This window comes from Rousettus aegyptiacus, unplaced genomic scaffold, assembly GCF_014176215.1.
Source record: "Rousettus aegyptiacus isolate mRouAeg1 unplaced genomic scaffold, mRouAeg1.p scaffold_m13_p_2, whole genome shotgun sequence".
NCBI classification, from domain to species: Eukaryota; Metazoa; Chordata; class Mammalia; order Chiroptera; family Pteropodidae; genus Rousettus; species Rousettus aegyptiacus.
In genome coordinates, this window is record NW_023416295.1 from 5,766,284 (window position 1) to 5,793,121 (window position 26,838).

A 26,838-nucleotide genomic window follows, 5' to 3' on the forward strand; every position below is an offset into this window, starting at 1 on the left:
GCTTAAATGTAATTATCACTGCTTTGACCAAAAAACTGTCTTGATGGAAGGGGTAGGGCGAACAGTAGTTGGGTATCACACAAAATAGGATCTTCGAAGTAGAGCTGTTTGTTAAATGGTTGGTACCAGGCATCTACTCAGCAGAGGTGGGTGTACTGGAGGAGGAGGAGAAAGCAAATGAAATCCCTGTGGGGTACCGAATCTCACGTTCCTTAAAGAACACATGCTAACTGGAGAAATGGGACCTCAGTCCAGAAACCTAAATGTAAATGATCTCATAAACTGAGATCATGGCTGCCCTAGCTTGCCCAAAGATTTGTTTGAACTTCGGGCACAAAATTTTCCATTCACCCTTTGGTAATTTCATTTCACAGTGCTAGATCTGGGAATAAATTCAATCTGTGTCACTTAATAACTACCTGAATTTACAGAAGACACTAAATTTCTCTGAGCTTTGGTTTCCTCATCTACCCTTCGTAGGGTTCTAATGAGGGTGAGTATATGTGGGTACTTTGTAAATGGTGGACAATTCTACTCACTTTTCATATTTTGTTTTTATTCTACTTCCATAAATAGTGAACAAATTTAGGCTGAGGGGATCTGCTGTAAAGACAGGCCATATCTTAGCTTCTCCTTTTCGGGCTGACTCATTCTCATGTTTCAACCTATTGCTCTATTGCTGTCCTTCTCCACACAACTCAGCTTAAGAAAATTACTTTAAGAAACATGTTGGCTATGGAGAAGCTCAGCCTAAGTGAACCAGGTACATATTTGCCAAATGCAGTACCTTCTTCTAGAACATGGTTCTAATATATAGATCTTACAGGCTCTATGCCATCTGCCACAAAGAGCTTATCATACAACTTTAATTTCTAAATCACCCAAGCTTTAGGCATTTTCCCCCACTAGTCTAAGATTTTCCAGCAGCGCTGAGGTGGGCTATCTCAAATAAGAGGCAAAATAATTTAGGTTCCTAAAAAAGAAAAAAAATTTTCTATTTTGGTTCTGTCTCTAATATGATAGGTTTGGCATACGTTAATATTTATATTGTTGCCAAGTCACATGAGATTAAGTCCAGGTATCACTCTAACAATATCCCAAACTTCACGAATCTGAAGACACATATAATTGTTCAGGAAATCTAAATACTAGAAATGGCAATCACACTGCCAAAGCTCTACCCCTAGACAATCTAGAAGGACTACCTTCCCACATGCTCTGTACTCCGAAACTGTGTATGTGCTTAAACAAATGCACACTTACAAAATTAACTATAAGACCTTTAAACTATTTAGCTTCAATTTCTGAAAGATAATTTCTTTGCTTAGTTAGCTGAGAGATCTTTCTATAATGAAAGGATTCTAGTATTTCCAAAGATTCTAGAAAATGAAATACAACTCCAATATAAATATTCCTGAAAACGTACAACAAAGAACAAAATTTTTACCACTTTGATATGTTACTCATATTACTATTTCAGAACACTTTTAGTCTAACTTTCAAAGGGAATAGATCGTACCTCTTTAGAATAATTTTTGGGAAAAAAACCTTTCATTCTATTCCTTATTTATTGTTAATTAATAGAGAAGAAAAAACAAAGGTATAGAAAAAAGGATGAAAGAGACAAAGAAAGTTACAGCACCTAAAACATAACACAAAGATACTGAGGCAGAAACCGAACCCCATACAGAGACATATATCAAATTGATATATAATTGTAGATGAAGATATTGTAAAGATAATTCATGCATTTGGTGGTAACTAGTTGATTCCTAGGGTTTCTTCAGATTCTAAGGAAAATGATGCAACACTTTCACATTCGAGGAACTAGTTCTTTTTGTGTGTGTGTGTGGCCTAAAAAATACCTCCATCGAGAATCGCTCACCTAGCAAAATCTATCTATAATCTGAAAGCATATTAATGTATACATTGAAAATTATTCAGTTTCATACTGTAACAGCTTAATTCATATAGCAAGGATGACTAAATCTCCAAGATTGTCTAACTTTAAAAAAGGTCTATGTCAGATCAACTTGTTCACCATTATAGCAATGTTATTTCAACAAGTATGTAAAGACCAATGCTTCTTTTAACTTTATTTCCCTTTCCAATGTCAAGTTAAATTAATTTAGATTCTGATAAATTCCAATTGAGTTTCAATTCCACGCACAGTATTGTACAAAGAAATGTTACAATAAAATCTGCTGAGTAGACTGATAACAATGTGCCCCCAAATTACCTATTTATTAGGTCGAAAATATACTAGGTTCACTTCAACCAGGCAAGAATGCTTTTAATTTTCTATTTTTATCAGACACATCATGAACAAACAATCCACAAGTATCAGGAGAAAAACAGTGAAAATTTTACAACTCCCTGGACTATCCTAAGAATAAAAATAATATAATTTCCCACAAAGACAATTTCATATTAGTTGCTGAAGTACAAATATGTGTTTACTGATATGTTTGCAGTATTTGTGTCCAATAAGTACACTTAAAAAGATGTTAAAAAAGTTATGAAGAAATAAATCATTAAGACATGTTTTAGGAAGGCCAATGGTCTGTACTATTTTTAAAGCAACATCTAAAAGATAGTAAATGATGACATATCAAAAAACATTTACTATTCTTAGAAGACAGGACAGAAACTTTCCAAATGTTAAAATTAATGAGAAAATTTGAGAAAAAAATGTTCTACTAGGGCCACCCGGGCAGACGGCGCTCCGATGGAAGGGAATGGTGCAGAAAGCACTGATCTGTCACGGGAACTGTTCTGGAATTTCAGTTCCATCATTTAGCTCTGTGACAACGGGAAATTTCATTAATCATTTTGGAATTTAATTTTCTCTTTTTTAAAAATGAGACTATTGGTTAATTTCTAAGTTTTTTTTTTTCACCTTTAAAACTTCTCACTCCAGGAAAATGGGTCTAATCTAAAATGTAGAGAACTTGGTTTTAACTGTAGCTCCTGAGACAAGCTGATTACATTTAATTTTCTTCATCTGTAACGTAAGTTTGAGCGAAAACTATCTCCAAAGTCTTTTGCAGATTCTACTTCTTATAGAATGGTCCCTTAGAATTAACGAGCACACGAACAACACAGCTGGATCTGACTATCTAGGTAGAGATCTCAGCAAAGCCCGAAAACAACTCCAGGGAGACATCTGCTGCTGAAACTGGGAATTTAGCATATGTGTGAGCTACAGAAAACACAAGGGTAGAAATGAATTTTGATCATTAGAGAGCAAAGCCCTGTCGAGGTAAAAAGGAAAAAAAAAGTTTTCAATTAGCCCATTAAATTCCTATGTAGATGAATGTGCACACTAGGCCACTGATATATATGATATGAAATATAAAGTCACTAATAGGAAGAATTAATAGCTAACAATGAAAAAAAACAAAACAAAGAGACTATGAGTAGGATTCTTTACATGAGCCAAGTTACTAAGAGTATACCTAGAAGATATACTTTCCATACTAAAATTATCTAGCTCCCTAATATGAATTAAAGATTAATTTAGATGGCAATATTAAAAAATTTTTTTCAATTGTGTCTAAACTTGAGCAAAAATTATGGAAAGGTGAGGACCAGAGTGTGGCTAAAATAATATGCCAAAGATTACAGGAAGGAACCAGAGCTATTCGACTTCTATTTTGCTTCCATCTTTTTTCTCAGGTGAAGGATTTTTAGATGAAAGAAAATAAAAATGTTGTGAAGACTGATAAAAATGCAAAATAGGTGAAGAATGACTGCCTTAAATGAGTTCACATCTCTAAGCGAAATGAATAACCTACATGAAAAAGAACCTGTCAATGTAGTTATGAAACCGCTACTGATAAATTTGAGGAAAAACAGAAAATGACAAAGGTACAAAAGGACTGTAAGTGGTTAAATATTCTGACTTTCAGAAAAATACTTTTCAAGAAATAAGATTTAAGAAATTAAGTGTGGAGTCTATTGTAGATCTTTTCTGGGGAAAAAAAAACAATATACGTAGGTTTTTGTCAGATCTTAGAAAAAGAGTCAAGGAACACTTGACACTTCTGTGGACTTACTGAAAAACAATAACCCACCAATCGCATATTGTTTTGGAGGCACCGAACTAGGTCTGTGTAAACGCTGTTATTAGGATGTAGTGAAGGCTCTGGAGTGTCTTTGTGAACAAGGTGGATAAACCAGGGTTAGAGGATAATACAGTGAACATTTGTATTTGGTTGAACAACCTCATTCAACAAAACCGAATGGTATAAGGAGAAACCAATTAGCATGCCATATAAGCCTGTGCTTCGCTCTTTTTTATCAAGTAGTTCTTATCCACAATAGGAAGAAAATATTTTACAGCCTGTAGTAAATGGATAACTTCCTGTCTGAAATATTATGGATAAGATCCCATAACCAGTTCACAGTGAATGTCCAATAAATATTTGTTGAATTATATTACAATCTTTGTAACAAAGGTTCACTTACAAGAACATGGGGTAGAAAATCCATACAAGAGATTAGAATTTAAAGGACATGAGACACTTGACTCATCTAACACGTACCTTGGAAATGTATTTTATTGTGTAATTTCATCACAAAAAAGCTATAACAAGCAATGTCCAAAAATAGCTAAAAGTACTTCTAATTTTTCTGTTATATTTTAAGATAAAATACCTTAGCTAACAAAAACAAAATCAAAAACACAACAGCATTAAGATCAGAGCTAAGCAGAAAGTGAGAACTACTGAAAAAGTACTACTATCCCTACCACCACTATCACCACTTCCACTACTAACACACACTGAAATAGCACTGCCAGACACCGTCCTAAAGGTTTTGATATTAATTCACTTCGCTGTCGAAAATCACTCTTCTCAAGTAGGTATTATTATCATACCCATTTTACAGATGAGGAATCTGAGGCTCAAGGACGCTAAGTAACAATCTGAAAGACTCAGCTAATAAGTCATGGAGCCAGAATTCAACCCAAGCAGTATGTCCTCTTCATCAAAACTATGCCATACTGCCAAAGGCATCTCCGAATCTCCAAGTCCAAACTAGTTTTTTTCAAATCTGCAAATGTTTCGCCTTTTTCCATTTAAACAAACCTTGTACTCTCATTAAAAAGCTTCAAGAACTCTATAAATCTGAGTGACAGAATCTCATTTGAATCACCACTATAGATGGAAAGAGGAATACTGAAGGTATTATTTGGATTTTAAAAATTAAGTGAATAAGTAGAAATGGTATGAAAACACAAAGATAAATAATAATTATATTACTACTTCTCAAATAGGTTCTCATAATCCCAAGACATGTGTGGTTCTTTTTCAATTGCACGGTATTAATCTAATTGTTAAACGGTCCTCACTCTGGACCTAGATCTATCCCTCATATATTTTAGTTTGTTTAGTTAATGACTATAAAAAAATAGAATATAAATAGAATCAGAAGTTAGAAATTATTACCTGAACAGAATGAACCCAAGTGATTCTACAGCTGCCCTCCTGACATCGTCATTAACATCGCTTACCTAAGAAAAATAGTAAAGGATGATTACATTATACCTGCACGCCATTGCTACACTGATGAGGCCCAAATCATTCAAATGCAAATTAGACCTCATTCATATGTTATTCCTTTATTAGAATGTCTTTCTCCAATTTAGAAGAACTCATCTGAGAATTTCTTCATTTCAGGGCTTAGAAGCCTTTAAAACTTGGTAATGTTTAAGGCTACTTTTAAAGACTATTTCTGTTGCATTATAGCTGTTTTGGGCTACAATGAAAATCTTCAATATTATTTTCGAAAAACGTTATGTCCAAGCAATGTACAGACGTTCAGAAGGTACCACATTCTGCTTTGATAAAAGATAAACTACTAATAAATACTGTGGGATGTGAACACCTCTGGGAAGGAGGAGTTAATGATGGTTTTAAAACCTTTCTGCAAGAGAAGATGACTTTGGGTTTACCTTTCCCTAGCACCGTAACAGTGGAAACCTACTGAGTTAAGACATATATGGAATGCCTGCTGTGTTACCAGGCAACGTTATTTATTGTTGGTAGGCTATATCGGGATTAGGACAATAAGTGGAAAAAGCCTGTTGGAAAACATGGGCATTGACTTTCCTGTGCAATGTGTCTCTTGGAATAGAGCACGTCCCTCGGGGAGTACCTCAAAGTTAAGTTTACAGGCTGTACAAAGTGGTTCCTACTGTTCATTAGATATCCCAATCCCAGGGCAGCTGCACACACTCATGTAGTCTTGTCCCGTACGATAAGGGTGTACCTTGGAATAGTGTTTCAGAAGTCTCACCTGAATGACTTTAAGGACTTTCATTCATACTGACATACTGTTGTCCTGTCCTAAATCCTTCTGAAAAATTGAGTGAATCTGGTGCTAGCTTATGGCTGATTGTGTCCTGTGAATGAGAATCCAAACCCGAGACCACTGGTGGTGGTCACGTGGTGTGGGCGCTGCACTCACCTAGACACTTAGAGTCCACCTGCAAATTTGCCCTTCCAGCCCATCCCCAAGAAAGGTCGGAGTACTTACAGCAACATGTAGCAGGCGTCGAATAGCTTTGTTGTTACCTGAGCCACAATAAGCCATGGCTACAGTATACATTCCAGACCTTCGAAGAATTGGGTCCTAAGAAAGAATAACTCGACATCAATCATCAGCTTATCATTGCAAAAAGTAACTTCTACAGTCTAACAAGCATAGGTGCATCCATTAGGAGAGTTTGTTTTAGGAAATAATGAATTCGAGAACTCTTTTGTGGTTAGTAATTTCTAAATGAATGGGAAAATAAAAGACTCTAATACGGGAGGAGTTTACTGCTTATAATTCTCAGTATTGTGTGCATCATGCCTTTCCTGCCTCACACTTTCTAGGAAGTATAAACTCAAACTCAATACCAATACTTATTGCCTTGTGACACTCAACTTCCATTTGTCAAATGGACAACAGAGAAGCTCACTTCTAATTCCACATTCTAACTTGTTTTTTTACATTTATCATTTAGCTCTAGGGCACCGAGTGCCGAATGAAAGAGACATGGAATCTGATGTTTGAGCAAAATCATGAGTAGTTTTATCAATAAACTCTAGCAGTGGTTCTTTTCATGAGAATATAGAGGATAATATTACCACTGACTATCATAACCAATACTATTGTAAAAACAAAACAAAAAGCAATGGAAACAAAAACTCACCCAAGTTGAGTGTGTATAGAGATTGGAACTATTTTTTAATGGAAAAACATAGAAGTGAACTTTATCTTTTCAAATGAATATGAAATCATTACAAAAACATTATTTCTAAAAAATCAACTTGCAAATTTCTGAACTTTTCTTGACCTGCTTATCTGAAAGTCATTGAAGTCTTCGTTAAATTTAAAATTCTCAAATTACTCCTGATCGCCTCTTCTAATCAGTGTTTTTTTTTTTTCCAAGTCCATTAGGCTTTATACATCTTGTGAATTTTGTCAACAAATGTAGCTAGGTTTTCAGGGCACAGAAATAGTTTCCAGTGAAGGTAAGTGTTTCTGTAAATGGTGGCAAATAACGGCAAGGTGAGGGAATGCAGAGAGAAGATAAATTCACCTTATCACGGCAGAGAGATTCAATGAGAGCATCAGCCTCTTCCATCCTTCCGTACATTACTAACGCAATGCCAACTGCGAGACCGCGAAGAATCTTCTCATGCTGAGTCTCTTGTGCGTAGCCAACCATGTCCTCAATAGCCTGAGCATTTTTAGAGCCCAGCATAACCAAACCTAGGGCCAGGCCAGCTGCTTCCCCTAATGCGTAAAAAGTAAAACATTAAAGAGTATGTAAAGTCGTAAAAGGGGTCAAATATGTGGTGACAGAAAGAAATCTAACTATGGGTGGTGAACATACAATGCAAAATATATATGACTTACTGTTGAATTGTACACTTGGAACTTACTGGATTTCATTAGTCAATATCATCATAATATTAAATAAATAAATAGCTAGCATGTAAAGTCAATAAAACCTGTCCTATTGGAAGTGGTACCTATTAACATAGACTATCAAAATAATCATCAGCTTCCTATAGCATTTTTTTAAACTATCTGGCAAAAAGGAGGGTATTTTATGTGGAAGTACATTCCTGTATTTATAGGTATTTTCCTTTTAAATCTTGACTGAAGGCACCATCAAATTCTACAGTGATTTCGAAAGAGATATTATGACATTTTTTTCTACATTATCACCACGCAGTATAGATAACCCTAAGATGAAAGTAGATCACACTAATAAATTTCTATTTGCAAATATCAAAAATACAGAGACACACACAAGGATATACAATTTTTAAAAGCCTACTCATTACAAAACATATTTTAATGAGTTTTACAAATGGGAAAAGATCCCCACCCTCTTCAAGTATAGAAATCCATTAGGTTTTTAAGAGGCTATAATAGGTAGAAAATAAACATTACAGTTACGTTAATTAACACGAAAATTTGTTGCCTGTAGAAAGAATCGCTTACCTGTCACAGCATCATCCTGATAAAGGTTTGTTTTCAGCAAATCATACACATCCTGGCGTGCGGTCCCCATGGCAGCCAAACCAAGGCCTAGACTGCCACCGTGTCGAACGATCTAGGGGAAAAGCATGGGCTCCACTGATTTGGTACACTGTACTTGAAATCCAAGCTTTCATTCTGATTACAAAATATATTCTGATATTAAACATATAGAGCAGTAGGCCTAGTGAGACTGAGCAAGGAATGTGATATTCAGAAGGCCAGTGGTAACCTAGGCAATTTCAGTTTCAAAAGAATGGTGCTTGCTAATGCAAAATAATAGTGAGTTGAGAAGTGAATAAAAGAAAGTGGAGACTACAGCTCTCTTTCAATAAGGTTAATAAGAAAGATAACTACGGGAAGAAGCAAGTGTCAAGGAAAGCTTTTTTGGACAGCTGAGACCTGAATATGCTTATGGGATAAGGAGAAGGAGGCAGCACAGAGGGAGGCTGAAGAGGAGAAAGGGCATCTAATGGATGGACCGTGGTTGTGAATAAGGTGGGAGAAAGTGGGGTCAAGAGCAAAAGTTGGTCTTTACTTGAAGAGGGACACTTTAGTGGTCATCTGTCACCTTTAAATGCACAGTATCCTTTTACTGGTGACAACAGCCCAATCTTACTTGGGAATACTCCTTGGTGGGTCATTTAAGAAGCTCCCACCTTCCTCTAGCCAAAGTGTGGGCCTATGACCTAAGACAGGCCAATCACATGCTCCTTCTTTAAGTGGAATGACCTACAAACAAATGTGTTTCGAATCCATTTATCCTGACGGTAGGGATCTGAATAGACAAGTCCATTAGTTCCTGTTACCTAGATCCCTAGAGCTGTCCTGGTTCTTAACCCCTGTGGGGACTGGTTCATCAGTCTCTCCTTTAACTTATAAGCTATTTCCAATAAACTCCTTGTTTAGGTTAATTAGAGTTTTTGTTGCTGGCAACCAAAAAGCTTTGCCTGATAAGAAAATTTTTATCAGAGACCAGAAAAAAATGAAGTAAAGGTATGTGTAGATAAACACGCGACCCATGGACAGGGGCCTTATTAGCTGAGACAGATCGTCCTGCTGGCCTCAACCACTGAAGTCCGAGGACAGTTTTCTGGCTCACTCAGCTACTCTAACAGCTTTCTGAAGAGTTTACTCTAACATAAAAATGCAAGTCTAAAATCCTATTCCAAAGTTACTTAAAATAAGACAGAGTACTTACAAGTTTTTTCAAAACTTCTACATTTAAAAAATTATCAACAATCAAAACAGGCAAGAATTCTGACTCCCAAGAGAGTATATGCAATTTCTTTGGACCCTAGCTTCCTGTAAAATGGTGAGATTAGACTAAATGATCACTAAGGACATTTAGTTATAACACGGCAAGATTCTACAGTGTGGGAATACAAAGTGTTTTACAAATACCTGGCACTTTATTTTGCTTGTCACAAGGTTTAAAGGACTAAGAAGTACAATTTAATCTTAAAGGAAAAGAGATTACCTTTTTAAAAAAATTTTCTATGAGAACAGTACTGTTTTGGGAATTCTTAAATCCCACAAAATTTCTATTCACTAAAACAATTTGGCAAATATAATGTTTTCCTGAACTCTCTAGTAATGGAAATTTAGTTTCCCATGCTAACACTTACATCGTTGCTGGCATTCTTAAGCTGGTTAAGCAGATAGTCAATTATATCACCACCATGATTGGCATGAATGAGACCTAATGCATAGAGACCTCCACCTTCTTGATAGGCTGATCCTGGAGAAGTGTCCTTGGGAAGATATGTTGCCATTAACTGTAATGCTTCCTTCTCATGACCCTGTAAATTGGAGCCACAACAAAAGTGTCACTAAGAGAAAAATAAGATAAAAAAGACCTAACATTTTCTATGATTATTGCTTTTCCCTAGAATGTTCACTTGCTGAAATATGAGGAAGTGGGTGGGGTTCTCTCCTACACAACTTTATCACTCAAAAGAGAGAACAGCCTTTAAAATACCTGATCATATCCTGCTTAGAAACAAATGCTTCAATTTCTTCCCTCATTTTATAACATTTTCTCATTCATCTTACACTATACAAATAACTAATTTTACTTCGTCCTTTAAGAAATAATCTTCATAGGAAAAGGATTTCCACCTTTTATTAAAAACAAATACATATATATATATTTTAATATCTTACTTTATCCTTCCCTATAAGGGGATTGACCTAACAAAATGTACTTGTCAATAAATTATAGTAAACTTTTGTTCTTAACCCCAGAAAAATTGCTCTATTCTGATGCTTGCTCACACTGATCAGCATCTATTACCTTATGAATTACACCCAAACTGGCTGTAGCTGTAAATTTTGCCCAGTTCGTGGCTCTGGCCAACCACTCCAAGTTATCTCTGTAAGAAGAGAAAATGTAGCAATACCGTTGAAACAAATTCCATGAAGTTTTTTATAACACTAAAGTCAAAGCATTAAAAATTTACCTTGAACTATTACGAATCATTTCATTTTATGAATCTCAAATTATTGCTGATTCTATTTTACCTCCTGAATTCTTCTTAATATTTTGAAGACTTTTTTTTTTAAATGATACATAATTCCACTATGAACAAAAGCAAAATTATACTAAATTTCTGAGCTTAATATATTTCATTCAAAGCCGATACTTCGGTCAACTAATAAATAAAATTAATTTTATCTTAAAACAAGCAGGCAAATCAATAAAAAATATATAAAACATCAAAAATATAACTTAAAATTCAGGACTGGAAGGCAGGGAGTGGAAGCTTTCCACATCCATGTAACAATGTCCAAAGAGTCTCTGTTAAAGATGATTTAAAACAAAGTGGAAACCTTCGCGCATATTTACCTAAGAAACTGGTCACTGGTAGTCCCACAATGCATAAAAGAGTTTGCTATAACGGTTGCTGTGTGACATACAGAATTCCGTACTGCATCCTACAAAAACAAATACAATTTTTTTTTTTTATCATTGGCAAAGTATTCCATGCATGTACAAGTTAGCATGTGAACTCACAGAGGCCCTGTTTTGTGGTGAAACATGAATAAATTCAAACTATCTTTAAAATATGAATCTTGAATATTTCTCTATAAAGATTAACTAACCAGTTTATATAAATAAGCAAGTCAAATTCAGCTTTATGTCTGGTGTTGAGGTTAATAGTAGATTTAGGTAGGTTAATTTATGTAGTTGGATTTCTAGTTTTCAGTTTCTGGATAGTTTAACTTGCAACTTCTCTTCAGCATCTTGCCCGAGGTCCCCAAGGTGTTGGGGTAACCTGAGGAATTACCAAAGTAATTTTGTTTATTTATTTATTTTTATTTTGAATTATGTCAAGAGTTTATTAAGGGAATTTATACAGGAGGCAGTTCTTGAGCAGCAAGATGTCAGTGATATTCTCCACCAATTTTGTTTATTTTTAATGAGACTATATTATAAAGGTCAGTTTCAAATAATTGTCATAAATGCAAATTATGTAACTATCTTTTTGCCATTTGTAAAAACTGTACTGAAAGTTTAGAGAAACATTACATGTGCTTCAATCAAATGTTTAGTAATAGAATAGTATATATGGATTTTAAAAAAGAATAACTTTGGGAAAGGGTACTAGGTAAAGGAGACAAGGAGGAAGATTTTTCATGCTATATATTTTCATATTAAAACATTTCTGAAGCAGATGAATATATTACCTGTTCAAAAATTAAAACATGAACAATTGTGATCAATATCTCGAAAGGTTACAATAATAAGGTAAGAACCTCTGCTCTCAAGTTTGTAGTTCAGTAGGAAAAGACACATAAACTATATTAATGTTGGCTGTACTATCTGTCCAAATGCTACTAAACTTTCCAATGAGAGACTAGAACAAAAACAGGAGCTCAATTAACTCCCCTTTTCAACAGTTAAATATAAGTTTCTTCCATTGTTATTTTTACAAAAGCTTACTTCCTTAATCAGTAATAAAATTGTCATAAATGCAACAAAGTGTTCAATAACAAATAAATATAATTATATTCAACAAAGAAATAAATATAAGAAAAAAAGCCTTCTTTATAGATTAATTTCCTACCTTTGTATTTTTTAGAATCATGAGATCTGTGTTATTGTTTCGTATTAAAAACTGCAGATGTAACTCAATAGCCATTTCACCGCTTAAAATTTTAATCATTTTCAAAGTCTGGTCCTTGGGCTCTGGAGTCTGACAAAACAAACACAGAATGCAAATTCATATATCACTGCAATCCACAAAGCCAACTTTAACAGCCCCAAAGCCGTGAGACTGAGTTCATACACACAACCACACTCATATTTTAATAGGATCTAGAAAACTCATGTATCACTTATTTTAGAGAAAGAATTATTTATTTATTAAATGCCACTGAGATATGATAGCAGCTTGACAGAAGAATGAAATTCATTCTGAACTTGATGCTAATGTAAAATATTTTAATATTAGAAAAAAAAAAAGCTGTAAAATAACTAATTTCTGATGGTATGCAAAGAAAACTATTCTATACAGAGCCAATTTATACCTTAGGTGAGGAGCCCTTAATCCAAGCTGAGAAAAACCGAAAGCACCTTTAGTAAACACATATATGATCTCATGACCAAGCCATCAACACAACTAACTACCCATCTGGGTGAAGAACGGCTGAAGTTTATATACCTGAGCAACAAAAACCAAGAGTCCTTGTGGAGGAAACTTTTATGTTCAAGAGACCAATGCTCTAACACTTACTCAACTCTTCCACATACCTCGAACGTTGAAAAGCAACAAAGACAACCAAAATGCCCCTCTCTAGGATAAGTGGCCATTTATACAGAGGCTACACATTTTTCTCTCCCTGTGACAGGTAATTCAGAGTTATCAGGGACAGAGCTCATTCTTTAGTAAGGAGCTAAGGATTTGATTTCTTCTAAGTTAAGTGCTTTCTGGGACCAGTCTTTAAACTTTTACTTTTTACAGAAAATTAATTTTTATAAAACAACTTTGGTATCAAACCTAAAAACTTCCTTAAAACATCCTTAAAAACAAGTGTGCAACACTCTAAAGCAATTTATAATATCCTGTGGGAATGTACGTTAAATGGCAATCTCAACTTCAAAACCTCAACTTACCGCAGCTTCTGGTGTCTTTCCTACTGGCACACTGCCTGTCTTCTCTTCTGTTTCCATTGAGTCACTAAAATGAAGAGAATCAGTGTTACCGATCTGATAAATCTTTTCTGAATAGGACATGTGGGTGACCTGTTATCAAACTGTAGATCTAAATCATGTTCAAATTAAATATTTTACAAGGAAGAAAATGTTTAATTACTTCATAAGCATTGCCGTCAAGAAACAGAAAAGATTCTAATAAGATGGAGGCAGACCAGTTATTGAATTTCCTCCAAATACATTCATAAAAACACACAAAGCAACTACCTAGGTTAGCAAAATGCATGGACAATAAATACAATATAACTAGGTGACAAGGTTCTCCCCTGAACTACCCAAACACAGTCAGGTGGAGACACCACCAACAGCTACAAGACCAACTGGAAGTTAAGCAGTCGGGGCCCCAACAACTTTTAAAACTAACCAGTGGTTGTCTCAGGGGCAGGGGTTTGACGTCGAAAGGCACAAGGGAAATCTCTGGGATAATAATAGAGGTGATAGTTACATGAGTGTTTATGTTACCAGAACTCACTGACCTGTATAATTATGATGTATTTGTTATTCAATTAAAAGAATTAAAGAGCTGAAAAGGATTCAAAAGAAATTGACAAATAAAAACGATGGCAAAGAAAACACAACTTATACAGAACAAGAGACCCCGCAGAAGAAAAAGCAAGAGGAAACAAAACAAATACTAAAAGCTAAAATTCTAGAAAACCTTACTGAGGCAGGAACGTTTTTGGTGTTTTTGAGGACCAGTAAGATGGCCAGTGAGATCTGAAGGTGGTAAGAAAGTAAAGAGAGGTGAGGTGAGGGGTAAGGAGAGGACAGACCATGTACAGTCTTGTAGGTCATCTTTAAGACATAATTTTATATGACGTGTTTTATGTTTCTGAGGATAACTTTCACCACTACATGGACAACTTTAAAAGGAAAAAAATGCAGGCACGACAAAGACATACTTAAGTTAAACATTTTAAAAAGTGGCTTAAATGTGTAACAAAATATAGGAAAATAAAATCTAATGCTGTATCACCTGATATGTATATAGTTCTAATAAAAGCACAAAAACCTGAAAATGTCTCATTTCCAAATATCTAACTCAAGTACCTAAAATCTAGCCCACCTACCGCATCTGAGATTTTTAATTTATTTAATTAAGTATCATACACGCTGTCAGGCAGGCCCTCCCCATCGGAATATCAGTTCCATTTCTTTCCAGAAGAGGTCCATTTCTTGTTTTCCTTAATGTGCTCAGCAAAGTGCAAAAGGAAATAGCCTTAAGAAGACTTCACGATCTTTGAAAGCTAATGGCAAAATTTATTCTTAAAATATGCAAACTATGAACATTCTACCTATTCTCAAAATGAAGAAGATTGTTCAATTATTTCTGATGCAGAAAAAGATACTGATACCTGTCCTTCTCTGATCCTGGAACAGTACCCGTATTGGTGGATCCAGGCACAGAAGCAATAGGGGTGCCAACAGTTCGAAGATTCTGGATTACAGATGACAAAAACTGCTGGCTAGCACTTTCGTACAAGTCAAAGCAAATCTGATACGCCATGAGAAGGTTGTCTTCCTTTACCAGTTTTTCTAAAATATCACTCACAGCCTGGGGATCATCTAAGAAAATTAAGCACTGAAATGCAGATAAAGAATAATTACATAACAATCAAAAACTCTGTCTACGAGATACTTAGAATGACAGTCAACATATAGAAAACCTTAAAATATGAGCATAGGCAAACTGCGGCAGACTAACCAGCTAGTTGAGCGCTCCAATTCTGATCCTGGCACTAGAGATAGTTTTCCTGAAAATAACATCTGCCTTCCGAAGAAAATCCTTACAAATTATAGTCACAGGTCCTATGTGCCTGGCAATGAACAGTATTCAACAACTGGTTGGCGAATAAATCTTGGCTTCTTTAAATCTTACCCATAATTTACATTTAAGAGCTCCTTAACATGTAATTTCTGCTTTACCATAAACTGTAGGGGTAATTCATTCATTGTATTGTGCTGGGCCATGAGGTATTAAAAAGACCATTCTGAAGCATTTCTCTAATTATTCTTATGCTCTACCATATGTTTTAACAAAATTATACAATAATGTTAGAATTTTCCTTTTAAAAATTAAAATTGTTCTCTTTCAGTAGCAAATAACTGAGTTTTAAAATGAACACATAATCAAAGTTATTACAAAAAAAGAATAAGGAATAATAGAAACAAATGACCAATAATAGAGAAAGGCAAAGTACATCCATTGAATGACCACTACACAGTAAAGAATGAGTTAGAACATGAAAAATGGTAAATTGAAGGACATATATTAATTGATATAGTTAGTATTTTTTTAAATGTAAAATTTTTAAAGGGACAAGGAATAAAACTAAAAGAAATAAAATTACCTCTAAGAAATAAAACTGAAATACAAAGAGGGCAGAGGACTACTGTTTTTCGTATAAAAATTTAAAAACTATAAAAGACTATTAAGAAGCAAACAAAACTCCAGAAACCTTTATAGAGAAAACTGAAAGGGAATACACTAAAATGTTAAGTTCACTTTGGGTGATATAAAGGGGATATTTTTCTTCCAGTTTTTTCCGTTTCAAATTTGCTTTAAGAAGCATTTAAAAAAATAACATTAAAAAAAGCATTAAAAATGATGTATTGATCTAAATTTTAAAAACGTATAGAGGATGAACACACATAATGAGAACACATTTAACTAACAAAATGTGTGATAAAATGCTGTTTTAAGCAGAATATGAAAATTTATACAGTGATGATTGTTATAAAAAAACAACCAAAGTGTACTTACTGTCAATAAAATACAATGTAGTCACTGAGAAGAATGCAGTAGCTGGACATGTGTTAATAACAATTGGTGGAAAAACATTTAGGCATAATTTTGGAGAAAAGGTCCAAAAGAAAAGATACATTTCATTTTATATATTTTTTGTACTGTCTAAAAAAAAATAATGTGCAAACAAATTCATACAAGAAAAGAGATAAAAAAAATTATGCCCAAATGTTTTGGTTCTCTTTGGGTAATAAAACTAAAGATAATATTTTCACTTGAAATTCTTTTTTGAATGATATAACTTTTCTTCTACCTTTTAACCTTCATTTCCAAAATTTCCTTAAATGCTTGGATTATTTTCAAAAGAAAAAAAGAATACATAGAAAGAATGCATTATAACAAAAAAGCTTTTACTTCTGTGACATTGTGTTTTGTACAGGTAAAAATATATGTAAACTACATACCTCATCTCCACAGGGCTGTTGTGAAGGTCAACCGAGATATACATATGAAACCATTATAGTAACGTGATGTAATAAAAAGTAATATGATGTAATGTGGTGAGGCACAGCCCAACAGTACAGTGTAAAGTAATGGAATGGAATGTAATTACCTGACAAACATTGATAAAATCAGGTTTCTCCAAGTTCATGTAAATTTTAACTAGAACTCTTAGTACTTTATTCCGAAACTGTTTATTCTGCATTAAAGACATGCACAGCTTGAGGCTATAAGCCAGCATTCCTGGGACATCATTCTGAAAGAAATATTTTAAAGACACATCATTATCTGATTACTGAAGCATCATGTTTATTTAGAAATCCAATTATTTAATCTATATCCTTTAGTCATTCCAAATATTTAAACCCTTTAAACAATAAAAACTTTAAAAACTGTAACCATTTTAGACGTAAATCTTAGAAGGAAATTACATATTTCCCTGTCTTCATGAACAAATGGACTGAAAACATTGTATGTATAGTGATCATCCAAGAACATCACTATCTGAACACAGTATGCTATAACAGAGTGATGCTATTAATCATCCTAAAAAGATATAACTGTCCATATACTAAGGGGCTATGTTTTTCAATGATGTCTCCTGAAGTCTTTCTGCCTCCAATCTTGCCACTGGACTCCCTCATGACTTACTGCCTATACTCTCTGGCCAGGAAGATGAAGTGACAGAGCTGTTGTTATTCAGCTCTGAGTGACTCAAGTTTTGAGTGCTGTCACTTCTGGCTGGTGGAAATTTCTATTACAGACTATGTACACTTACCTTATGACTCTCCAAAGCATGTCCAGTGTTTGAGATACCAACCTATAAAAGCCCTTCGCTGTAAACAGACACACTGAAGAGCTACAGGAGTGTTTCTCAAATAGTGAGTCATGACCCATCGGTGTATGATGAAATCGACTTACTGGAACTAGCACTTTTTAAAATGAAGTACGATTTAAAAATGTCAGTTACAAGTAGCAAAAAATAGGTATTATTTCGCAAAACTTAAGTTATGTTTATACGCATATGTATATTGGGATGCAAAGATGCATTTCTTACTCTGCTTTATTCTTTTAAAACATTTATCACCCTTTAATTATTTGCCTGGCTGCCTACTGCTCCAATGGATTGTTCCATTTGGGGAGGGACTGTTAGTACTGCATCTCCAGTGCCTATAAGAGTATCTGGCACATAGCAGGCACTCAAAAAAATATTTGTTGAATGAACGAAAACAAGTATTTTCATTCTATTCATAGCATACAGACAAGCAGAGGCTACAACTACACAAAAATAAAACAAAGTTAAACAAGGGCCATTCTATCACACTGGGTGATTCATTCGCTGACTCATTTAAACATATCTTACCACAGCTACTAAACACTGCCTGAGGCTTTGGGGACATAGTGGTGAATAAAGTAAAACGACCTGTCCTTACGGAGGTTATAATCTCGTGGGAAAGACAGATGTTAACTATCTTATAATACAATTAATTACTATAGTGGTAAACACTACGTAAAAAATATAGGAGGGCGCCAAGGGATTCACGAAAGAACTGGACCTAGTCTTTGCAGTAGGCGTTGAGGAGGGTGTGGGTGGTGGGGGCTGATGGAAGAATCTGTAAACAAGTGACAGTTGAGCTGAACTCTGAATCTTGAACAGGAATAAAGCAGGTAAAGAAAAAAAAAGAAATATTTTTGCAAGAGGCAATATTTTTGGCAAAGGGAACAAGGCAGCGTACACCTGGCAGCTGACGGGGAGTCAAAATGGCTGGAATGCAGAGAACCGGCTCATGGAAACGGACAGGTGGTGAGGCAGCAAAGTGGGCACGCGGATCACTGTCCACTGCACTCGGTCTTGCACCTTTCTGACCACTCTGGCTGGTGACAGAACTGTCACAGTCTCGTTTGCAGTTTAAGCCACGATAAACACATTAATATAGCAGTTTATCAATATGATCTTCTTAAAAAGGGCAGGGCAATCAATGCAACTTCCCCATTCAAGACCTCAAAGGAATAAATGCAGTAACATAAAAGCATACATTCGATGAACACAAAACACAGCCAAGGTTCATGTATAAATTATAAAAATAAAACATCAGCCCAAAGAACACCTTATTATTTCTAAACTAGATTTTCTTTTCACACCCATGAAATTGTTCTAATAATCTGCTTTGCTGATTCTCTAACAATAACAATCTCTAAAACCAAATGATCTACCTACCGACTCCAGTATAGTCTTTTCAAAGACGTCCAATCTTCGTGTCTCCAGAGCAATGCCGATAGCCTGCTTATACTTGTGATCATCCAGACATCGCTGGAACATTTTATTCACAATGCCTTCCAATCTCTGGTCAATTGGTTTTTTTTCTCCTTCAGGTAAATCTGCATTTTCCACACATTGTTTGGTGTAGTGATCAATGCATTTTGCTAAGGAGAAAATAAAATAACACTGATCACCTTGTAAATTAGGCTAAACTACCAGAAAGGACAATGCCTACAGTTATAAAAAATTTACGGAATGACTATAGAGTAATAAAAAACAAATTTCGAAATTTTTAAATGCTAGAAGTTATACATTCCATCCAATGTTGGTTCCTTCATAACAATTATACTGGAGGACTATACACTAATTCTAATATTATTTGAAACATTTTTATCTTATTACTTTGACCAAAATTATATTACTCAACATGACTAAGTTGCTTATTTAACAGAATTGGCTACAAATAGCTGCTGTTTCACTTTCAAAAAAGAAACACTTGCCTTCAATGAGGACATTAAACAGGACCTATTGTAGCAATCATCACATGGCAATAAATTATTAGACTTCTTCACATTAATGAAATTATTAGCTCCTTGAGAGAAAAGACCATGTGAAAATCATCTCTGTGGAGTAATGGTAAAATGACCTGAAATGTGCCACAGGTTCTAAAGACAATTCCAAAGATTTCCAAAAACCTTTCCGGCAACTCTACCACGTCAACTGAAATAGCCACTGTCTCAATGTGAGGTGTGGGTGGAGGCTATTCGCACACCCCTGCCCCTGGGAGTCTGAAAATTCATGCAATGGTATATGTGCACAATGTGACTTTCACATTTCACCATGATTTGGGTGCCAATAGCAGACTAGATGACAAATACTTAAGTTTACAACTTACATTACTTTGCAATCGCACCTTAAACTTTTAGGAAAAACCAAAAGTGGGAATTTCTCTAAGCCTTCTTCCCCCTTCATACGGAAGATAAACAGCCACCCACCATTAAATATACATTCAACTGACATATACAATAATTATCCTCTCTATAACTCATTGGCTTGTCACTCTCCCCTTCAAAGGGTACAAAAACGGCTGCAAATAGAGCCCAGGGAACAGGAATGATTTGAACGAGCATAAAGAACTGCTGGCCCACTCGATGGCCTGTGTTAAATAGGTCTACATTTTGGAGGAAGCACAGGACTTTTATAAACTGGAATATACCACATTCGGGGGTCATTTAGGTAGAATTACGCAGGTGTAGGTACAGTTAATAAGAACAAAGTGGCAGTCACAAAGTAGACCTTAAACAATTCTGGTTCCAGAAAGTTTTTATCAGGCTTTAATATAAGCTTTTGAAACAAATGTGGTTAATTGAGAAAAAATGATCTCTACCCCATTAAAGAGGAACCTCAAATTTATAGAATTTAGGGAGTTTTCCTTAGATTATAAGTGAGAGGGAAAAATGTACTTTCTACTTTTAAATTTGTGCTCTCATTTAGCAGGTTTCTGTCATAACTATATCTCAGAATCATTCCCAGCAAAAGTCTTACCATAACTGGGAGATGATTTACTAGTCTTGAATTTTCAGACTGTATCGTTTATGATATTAAGACACTAGGAAGCCGTTCCCAAATTATATTTTGTGTATCCTCTCAAAAATCTCTGTTGTTAAGAGAAAATCCGTTCTAACAGCTCCTGTAAATCTAGAAGGGTGAACCCTACTTCTACATAGAGAAAAGCAAACAGAACTTGCCTGTTAATCAACAAACACTTTCTACAAGCTACGATGATAAACAATTTAGAGATAGGGAAGGTATCTACTATTACCTCATAGCTCTTTAGGAACCAATGGTCCTGTTGAAAAGCATGATTTCTAAAATGATAGCATTGCAAGCACTTGCAGATCACTTTTGGAAAAAATTATCAATATGCACAAAAAGCCCTTCGAATAAGAAAAAAGAGACGTGTATTCCGCCACCCATTTCTAACCTAATGTAGGAAAGTGCTCTGGTTTCAAATGATATGGTCTACTCTTTACAACCCTCTGTTCTTTCCATAGGGGTCACAGATGCAAACCCCAATTTAGTGAGCCCCTAAGAGCAATAAAATACCTGCAACCGTTTCATACCATCACAGCGAAAACTTGAACGTAGAAAATCCTACTTAGAACTTCAGGGACATTTGAAAGTACCCCTTTGGACAACCTTGCACAGCATTTCCCAATTTCTGAAAGACAACATTAACTTCCTCCTTTTAAGGGTTCAGATGAATAATGCAGCTCTCCTCTTAATCGGCAATTCAAAAAGTATCTATACTGTATATTCTTGACAGCAAACACACCCTTGGGCTCTGTGTAACTAGACCTAAAGCCTGATATTCATAACGACATGTCTGAAGGGTATGCTGTCCCTTCTTTAATCTGCAAGATCCGAAGTTTTCAAACACTTTTAAAAAATATGAAATCTTTGAACAAAATCTTACATAGTTGGTTCAGCTTACAAGATAGAAAGCAAGAAGTCTTCCCCGTGTGCTACTCCCTCACCTCAAAAATAAATAAATGAGAACACAATGGTTACTAGTAGAAACAGTGTGGATTCTGGGTTTTACATTCTGACACTCCTATTTAATAGCCATGTGTGTTTATCATCTTGAAACCCAAGTTTTCTCATTTGTTAAAAAAAAGGTTAGTTCTTTCCTCACACAGCAGCTGTGGAATAAACCATAGTGTGAAGCATGACTGGTATAGTGCCTAGCAAAATGGAGAAACTCAATAACGGAGAAACTCAAATATATTAGAAATAACTCTATAAAGTGCTATCATTTGTTACTAATAATAATTTGAGTTAATTTTCCACGATAGTATGCTCATTGGGCTAGAGATAACCATTATCACTGAGATGTCTATCATCGTGTTGAGTTAGCTGTTTCTGAATAATAGATTCAATCATAAAATATTTTGTGAGATGTTACAGTTCATGTCAAAAAATAATAAAGCACAGAATTGGAAATTAGATCTGAAAACTCAGCCTGCATAAAACTATTGTGGAAAGCTTAATGAACTTCCAATTAAAATGAAATTTGGCAACATCAAAAAGTAACTCAGGGGAAAAAATGCTATATGCACTAGAGCAAGAAAGCAGCTGACAATATAAAGCTTTAGCACATGGAAGATAATTACCTATAATAGTCTCCACATATTCAGAGTTATCATTGACATTGAAGAGGTCACCTGCTCCAAGTGCATAATTCAGAGACTCCTCAAAAGCCCCCAGGTGATAAAATACTTTAGATGCCACTAGGGCCGCAAACTGCCGACTCCGGAAACCTTCATCTTCATACAAAACTTCTCTGAAAGAATAGGAAGTATAGGCCTAGTTCAAACTGTGGTTTTCCTTAAATATCCCAAATCTAAATATTCAAGCCACAATTTAGCAGCAGTAAATTTCTAAATGAATTTATAAACCATAAGACCCATATCCACATATAATTAAAGCTAATCTACCTTATTCCAATTTATAGAAATAAAGTAATTTCTTACATTTTGTCTACAGACTCAGAAATTTCAGCCCAGAAGTCATTGACAACTGCATTCAATTTGTGTAGTGCAAATTCCTGTAGAAGATAAAATCAAAATTCAATTTTCAGACAGACTTTCCATTACACTGCTTTAAAATAAAGTTTCCAATAAACCAATGGCCAAATTCTGTCATATTTACTAAAACTTTTAATCTATGATTTATATTTTCTCTTGAGTTCACACATTTCCTGTTTCCAATCACCAAACATCAGACTAGCCATATAACAACACCATTCCTTATAATGCTTTTCTTCTTTGAATATACAAGGTTGACTTCAGGTGGCTAGTTTGATTATAAATAAATTCAAGTATCTAGAGCCACTTGAAGTACACTTCAAATTTTTGTCAAATGAAAATAATTTTAAAGAATGTGCCTCATAAAAAACAATTTTTTTGTGCTGTTGATAAAGAAACTGAGGGGTAGCGGGTATTCAGGTCCCTTATTGAGGTTTATTTACCTTAGCTTTGTTAAACTATAGGGACAATCAACTGCTGTTGGTGTAATACTGTCCTCTGGGAACTAGATTTCAATGACTGGGTATAGGCTGATCAGGATGGCTATTTTAAATGATGGAAGATACACAGATATCATTAAATTAAAAGAGCTTCACAGTATTCATACTAAGCCCAGTTAATTTTTCTTCGACTCATACCTTAAGCTGTGGTTCTTCTTCATCCAGAAGAGAAATAATTCCAGCTATAAGACAAAAAGTGTATCATAATTATGAAATATATACTAAGATAGAAATTTAAAATATATGATAGTTGGAAAAAATATAGAGGAATGATTACTTTTCTTTAAAACTGTAAAGGTTTATATTCTGAAGTTTAAAAATTAACTATGTTATCAAACCCTCATGACGTCATGTAAATCACATAGTTGAAAATGTTTGCCCCTGAGGATTTGGAAGGGGAAAGATGAGTGGGAGACTATTGCTTTAAAGCTTTTTAGCATAATTTTTCTTTATGTGCCTATATTGTTAAAAAAAAAAAAAAAAAAACAAAAAACAAAAACAGCACCACCACAAATCCCACTCAGTCTCACATCTCCCTCCAGCAATCACCTATTTCTCCATTTCCTTTCCTAGTCAAGTCTCTAGAAAAACTTAACAGTCAGTATATGTTGACCTCTTATTCACTATGTTCTTAGTGCCTAGCAGATAAATGAATGAATAAACTGATGATCCCACACCTGAACCATGATGCAAGCCTGTTTAGCACCAGGGACAGATCCTAAACCAATGCAAGCCAAAGGACAGGAAACAAGGAGACAAGGGTTTGGAGCAGAAACTGATAAGTAATGCAGCAAACGTAACAAATGATAGTAACAAATACACACTATCCTATCATCACAGAGTCTCTGGGTAGGACCTAAAAATCATTACTCCTGCCACATTTGAAGGGTTTAAATTCTATTAGATTCCTACCAAATGCTTTTTCAGTCTCTATTTAAAATACTCTAGGGACTGATTTATTGATTTGATTAGTTGACTAATTTTTTCATTCAAGACATACTTTTGAACTTCTGCCATCTGCTAGGCAATGTTCCAAGAATTATGAAAACACCAAGTTTCCCACCTCAAATTCTACCAGAGAGAGAAAGACAGTAACCAGACAAGTAAACAAAGTAATTATGGGACTGTGATGAAGGGAGGGGACAGCTAAAGTGGAGAAAGGGACGTTTAAATGAAACGATCAGAAAAGACTAACATCCAAACGAGGACCGGAGATTGAAAAGCCAAGGGAAAACTTGAGGGAGAGGAGTTAGAAAGAAGGAACAGAATGTGCAGGGGCCCTGAGGTAGGGGGAGAAATCGACGTAGTCAAGGTATGGAAAGATGACCAGTATGATTAGGGTGTAGTGAGAGAGGAATAGTACCAATAGAGGCAGGAATCAAACTATGAAGTATTTTCTTAAGGTTCTGGATTTCACTCTTAACACAATGAAAAGCACTGGAAGATTTTAAGCAATGAAATATTCCATGATTAAGGTTTTAAAAAGAATACTCCGACTACAACAAAAAGAATACACTGTTTGGAAGTAACAGTGGAGAAACAAAGTCCGAAGGCTGTTCCGGTAACCCAAGCCAGGGACAAAGATAAGGTTTGGGCTAAGAAGCAGTGGATAGATTTGAAATAGAATGAGGCCTTCATTTATAGGTGGCAAAAAAACTTAGTGCTTATTTTATCTGTAAAGAGCTCTGACTGGTAAAGCGCTTCCTTAAATTAAAATTCACCTCCCAATCACTTCTAGCTCTTGGAAACAAATGTCTAATTCCAAGCACAGGCAACAACTTTTCAAATCTTTGAAAATGACTACTATGTCTCTCAGCATCTCCACCAATTTCTTGAAGCAATTCTCATAAAAATATGGTTTTGAGCTCCTTAGAAGTTACAGTCTTCTGATCACCCATTGTTTACAAAACACTTGTGGGACAAATGTAGAGAAAATAAGACGAGAAAAGAGTGTGTAAGAAGGCAAGAAAAAAAGCACCAAGGCTGTGGACAGCTATAAGCAAATAAATCTAGTGTTTGTGTGTGTGTGTGGGGGGGGTTGTTCAAAGTCGCCACTTGAACTTGATTTCTATAGATGAGCCCATTTCAAATGTCATCGCATTAATCTACAATGGTTAAATAAGGGTATGAAACCTGCTCTGCACACCCATCAGTTCCTTCTCCAATGAAGGGTATTTACAGAGCACCTAAGCTCTGAATCGTACGCAGGTTGCTTCTCAGCATAATAACATCTTCACGGAGTGTCATCATCACCGAACACGAAAGTTCTACGGGCGCTTTAACTGAATATCCTTGAAGAAGACCCAGAACCGACACGCTTCAAATATAATTTCAGCCTTCACACTAAGGAGAATGGAGCTGATGATGCACTTGGCCAGTAGTTAGGCTGCCTCACTGTCCCGCCGCACCGGGAGGCCGTTCCAGCCCAACCACCTGCGAGGAAGGACGGGGATCGGATGGCCCCGCACGGCCCATTTCAGGAGGAAGAGAATTAAGAAAAACCCCTCGGCGTCCGAGGGGGTCTCCGGAAGCCCCTGGGGTCCGGGCGCGGGGGTGTGGCTGGAGAGGGGCGCCGAGGTGGCCGACCCGGCGCATTAACCGCGAGCCGGAGGGGATCGCGGGGCCCGCAGAGAGGCCCAGCCAGACTGTCCGCCCCCGGACCGGGACTGGGTTTGGGGCAACGAGCGGCCGCGCAGGCCGGCGCTGCGCCGGGAGGTGCCCAGTCACCGGCCCTGACTCAGCTAAAAGCCGGCGCGGCGGCTCCTCCCTTTCGGCGCCGGCTGCGGCAGCACTCACCGGCTGACGTGATCATGGCTGCGCCCTGCACTCGCTCGCCCGCTCGCTCGCCGTGTCGGCTCCGCAGTGTATCTGTCAGCTCGGGACCCGCTCGCTGCGCCGCGCCTCCCCACTGCCCCCGTGCCCAGCTCAGTCACTCGCTTGCTCAGGCCGCCGGCTCACTGCTCGCCCAGGACCCCGCCCGCCCCGGGGCTGCCCACCGCCCCGCCTGCCGACCGGCGCGAGCTCTCCGCGGGCCTGCGTTTTCTGCGCCGCCACTGTTGCCCCGGCTTTCGCGGAACCGGTGCACAGAGAACTCCATTGTTTTCTCTAACCATCCTCGAGGACAGAGCTCCCACGGGGTGGGGACACTCGTCTGTATCTGGAATCAGGCTTCAAAATGGCCACCCCCAAAGCGAGGCCCCCCAGCATCACCCGCCATTGCTGAAAGTGTGGAGAGGAGGTGCGAGCGGTGCGCGCAGCGCCACCTGCTGCGTGGGAGGTCTCGCTGCAGCGCCCACTCCGCCAAGCCTTTGGGGGGTGAGGATGGGGCAAAGAGCGTTTTCTGAAAAAGGTGATAATAACAAAACAAAACAAAAAACACTTTTGAACAGCGTCCGTCTTCAAAAGAATTTTTCACAGAAATTCTTTATTATGATGAATACATAAGTAATCGTTGCTTTACTATAAAGTTGAGCAATGGAAGT

General features: G+C 36.4%; 1 protein-coding gene across 2 annotated transcripts in view; it reads right to left on the minus strand.

Moving 5' to 3' along the window:
- Positions 1–26,307, minus strand: part of PSMD1 (proteasome 26S subunit, non-ATPase 1) — an 81,135-nt gene extending 54,828 nt beyond the window's left edge. Inside the window, exons 1-16 of one of the 2 annotated variants that reach the window (XM_016134691.2) lie at positions 26,153–26,307; positions 23,495–23,538; positions 22,803–22,876; positions 22,443–22,612; positions 19,228–19,433; positions 17,122–17,265; positions 15,118–15,344; positions 13,664–13,727; positions 12,615–12,743; positions 11,393–11,481; positions 10,841–10,919; positions 10,173–10,346; positions 8,509–8,620; positions 7,595–7,791; positions 6,544–6,639; positions 5,454–5,518 (exon numbers count right to left, since the gene is read on the minus strand). In XM_016134691.2, coding sequence (XP_015990177.1) covers positions 5,454–5,518; positions 6,544–6,639; positions 7,595–7,791; positions 8,509–8,620; positions 10,173–10,346; positions 10,841–10,919; positions 11,393–11,481; positions 12,615–12,743; positions 13,664–13,727; positions 15,118–15,344; positions 17,122–17,265; positions 19,228–19,433; positions 22,443–22,612; positions 22,803–22,876; positions 23,495–23,538; positions 26,153–26,168 — 1,886 coding nt within the window. In that variant the 5' untranslated portion in view covers positions 26,169–26,307. Of the gene's footprint in view, positions 1–5,453; positions 5,519–6,543; positions 6,640–7,594; positions 7,792–8,508; positions 8,621–10,172; positions 10,347–10,840; positions 10,920–11,392; positions 11,482–12,614; positions 12,744–13,663; positions 13,728–15,117; positions 15,345–17,121; positions 17,266–19,227; positions 19,434–22,442; positions 22,613–22,802; positions 22,877–23,494; positions 23,539–26,152 lie in introns of those variants that run through there. The other variant, XM_016134692.2, reaches the window with a different exon arrangement.
- Between the last annotated feature and the right edge of the window lie 531 nt (positions 26,308–26,838).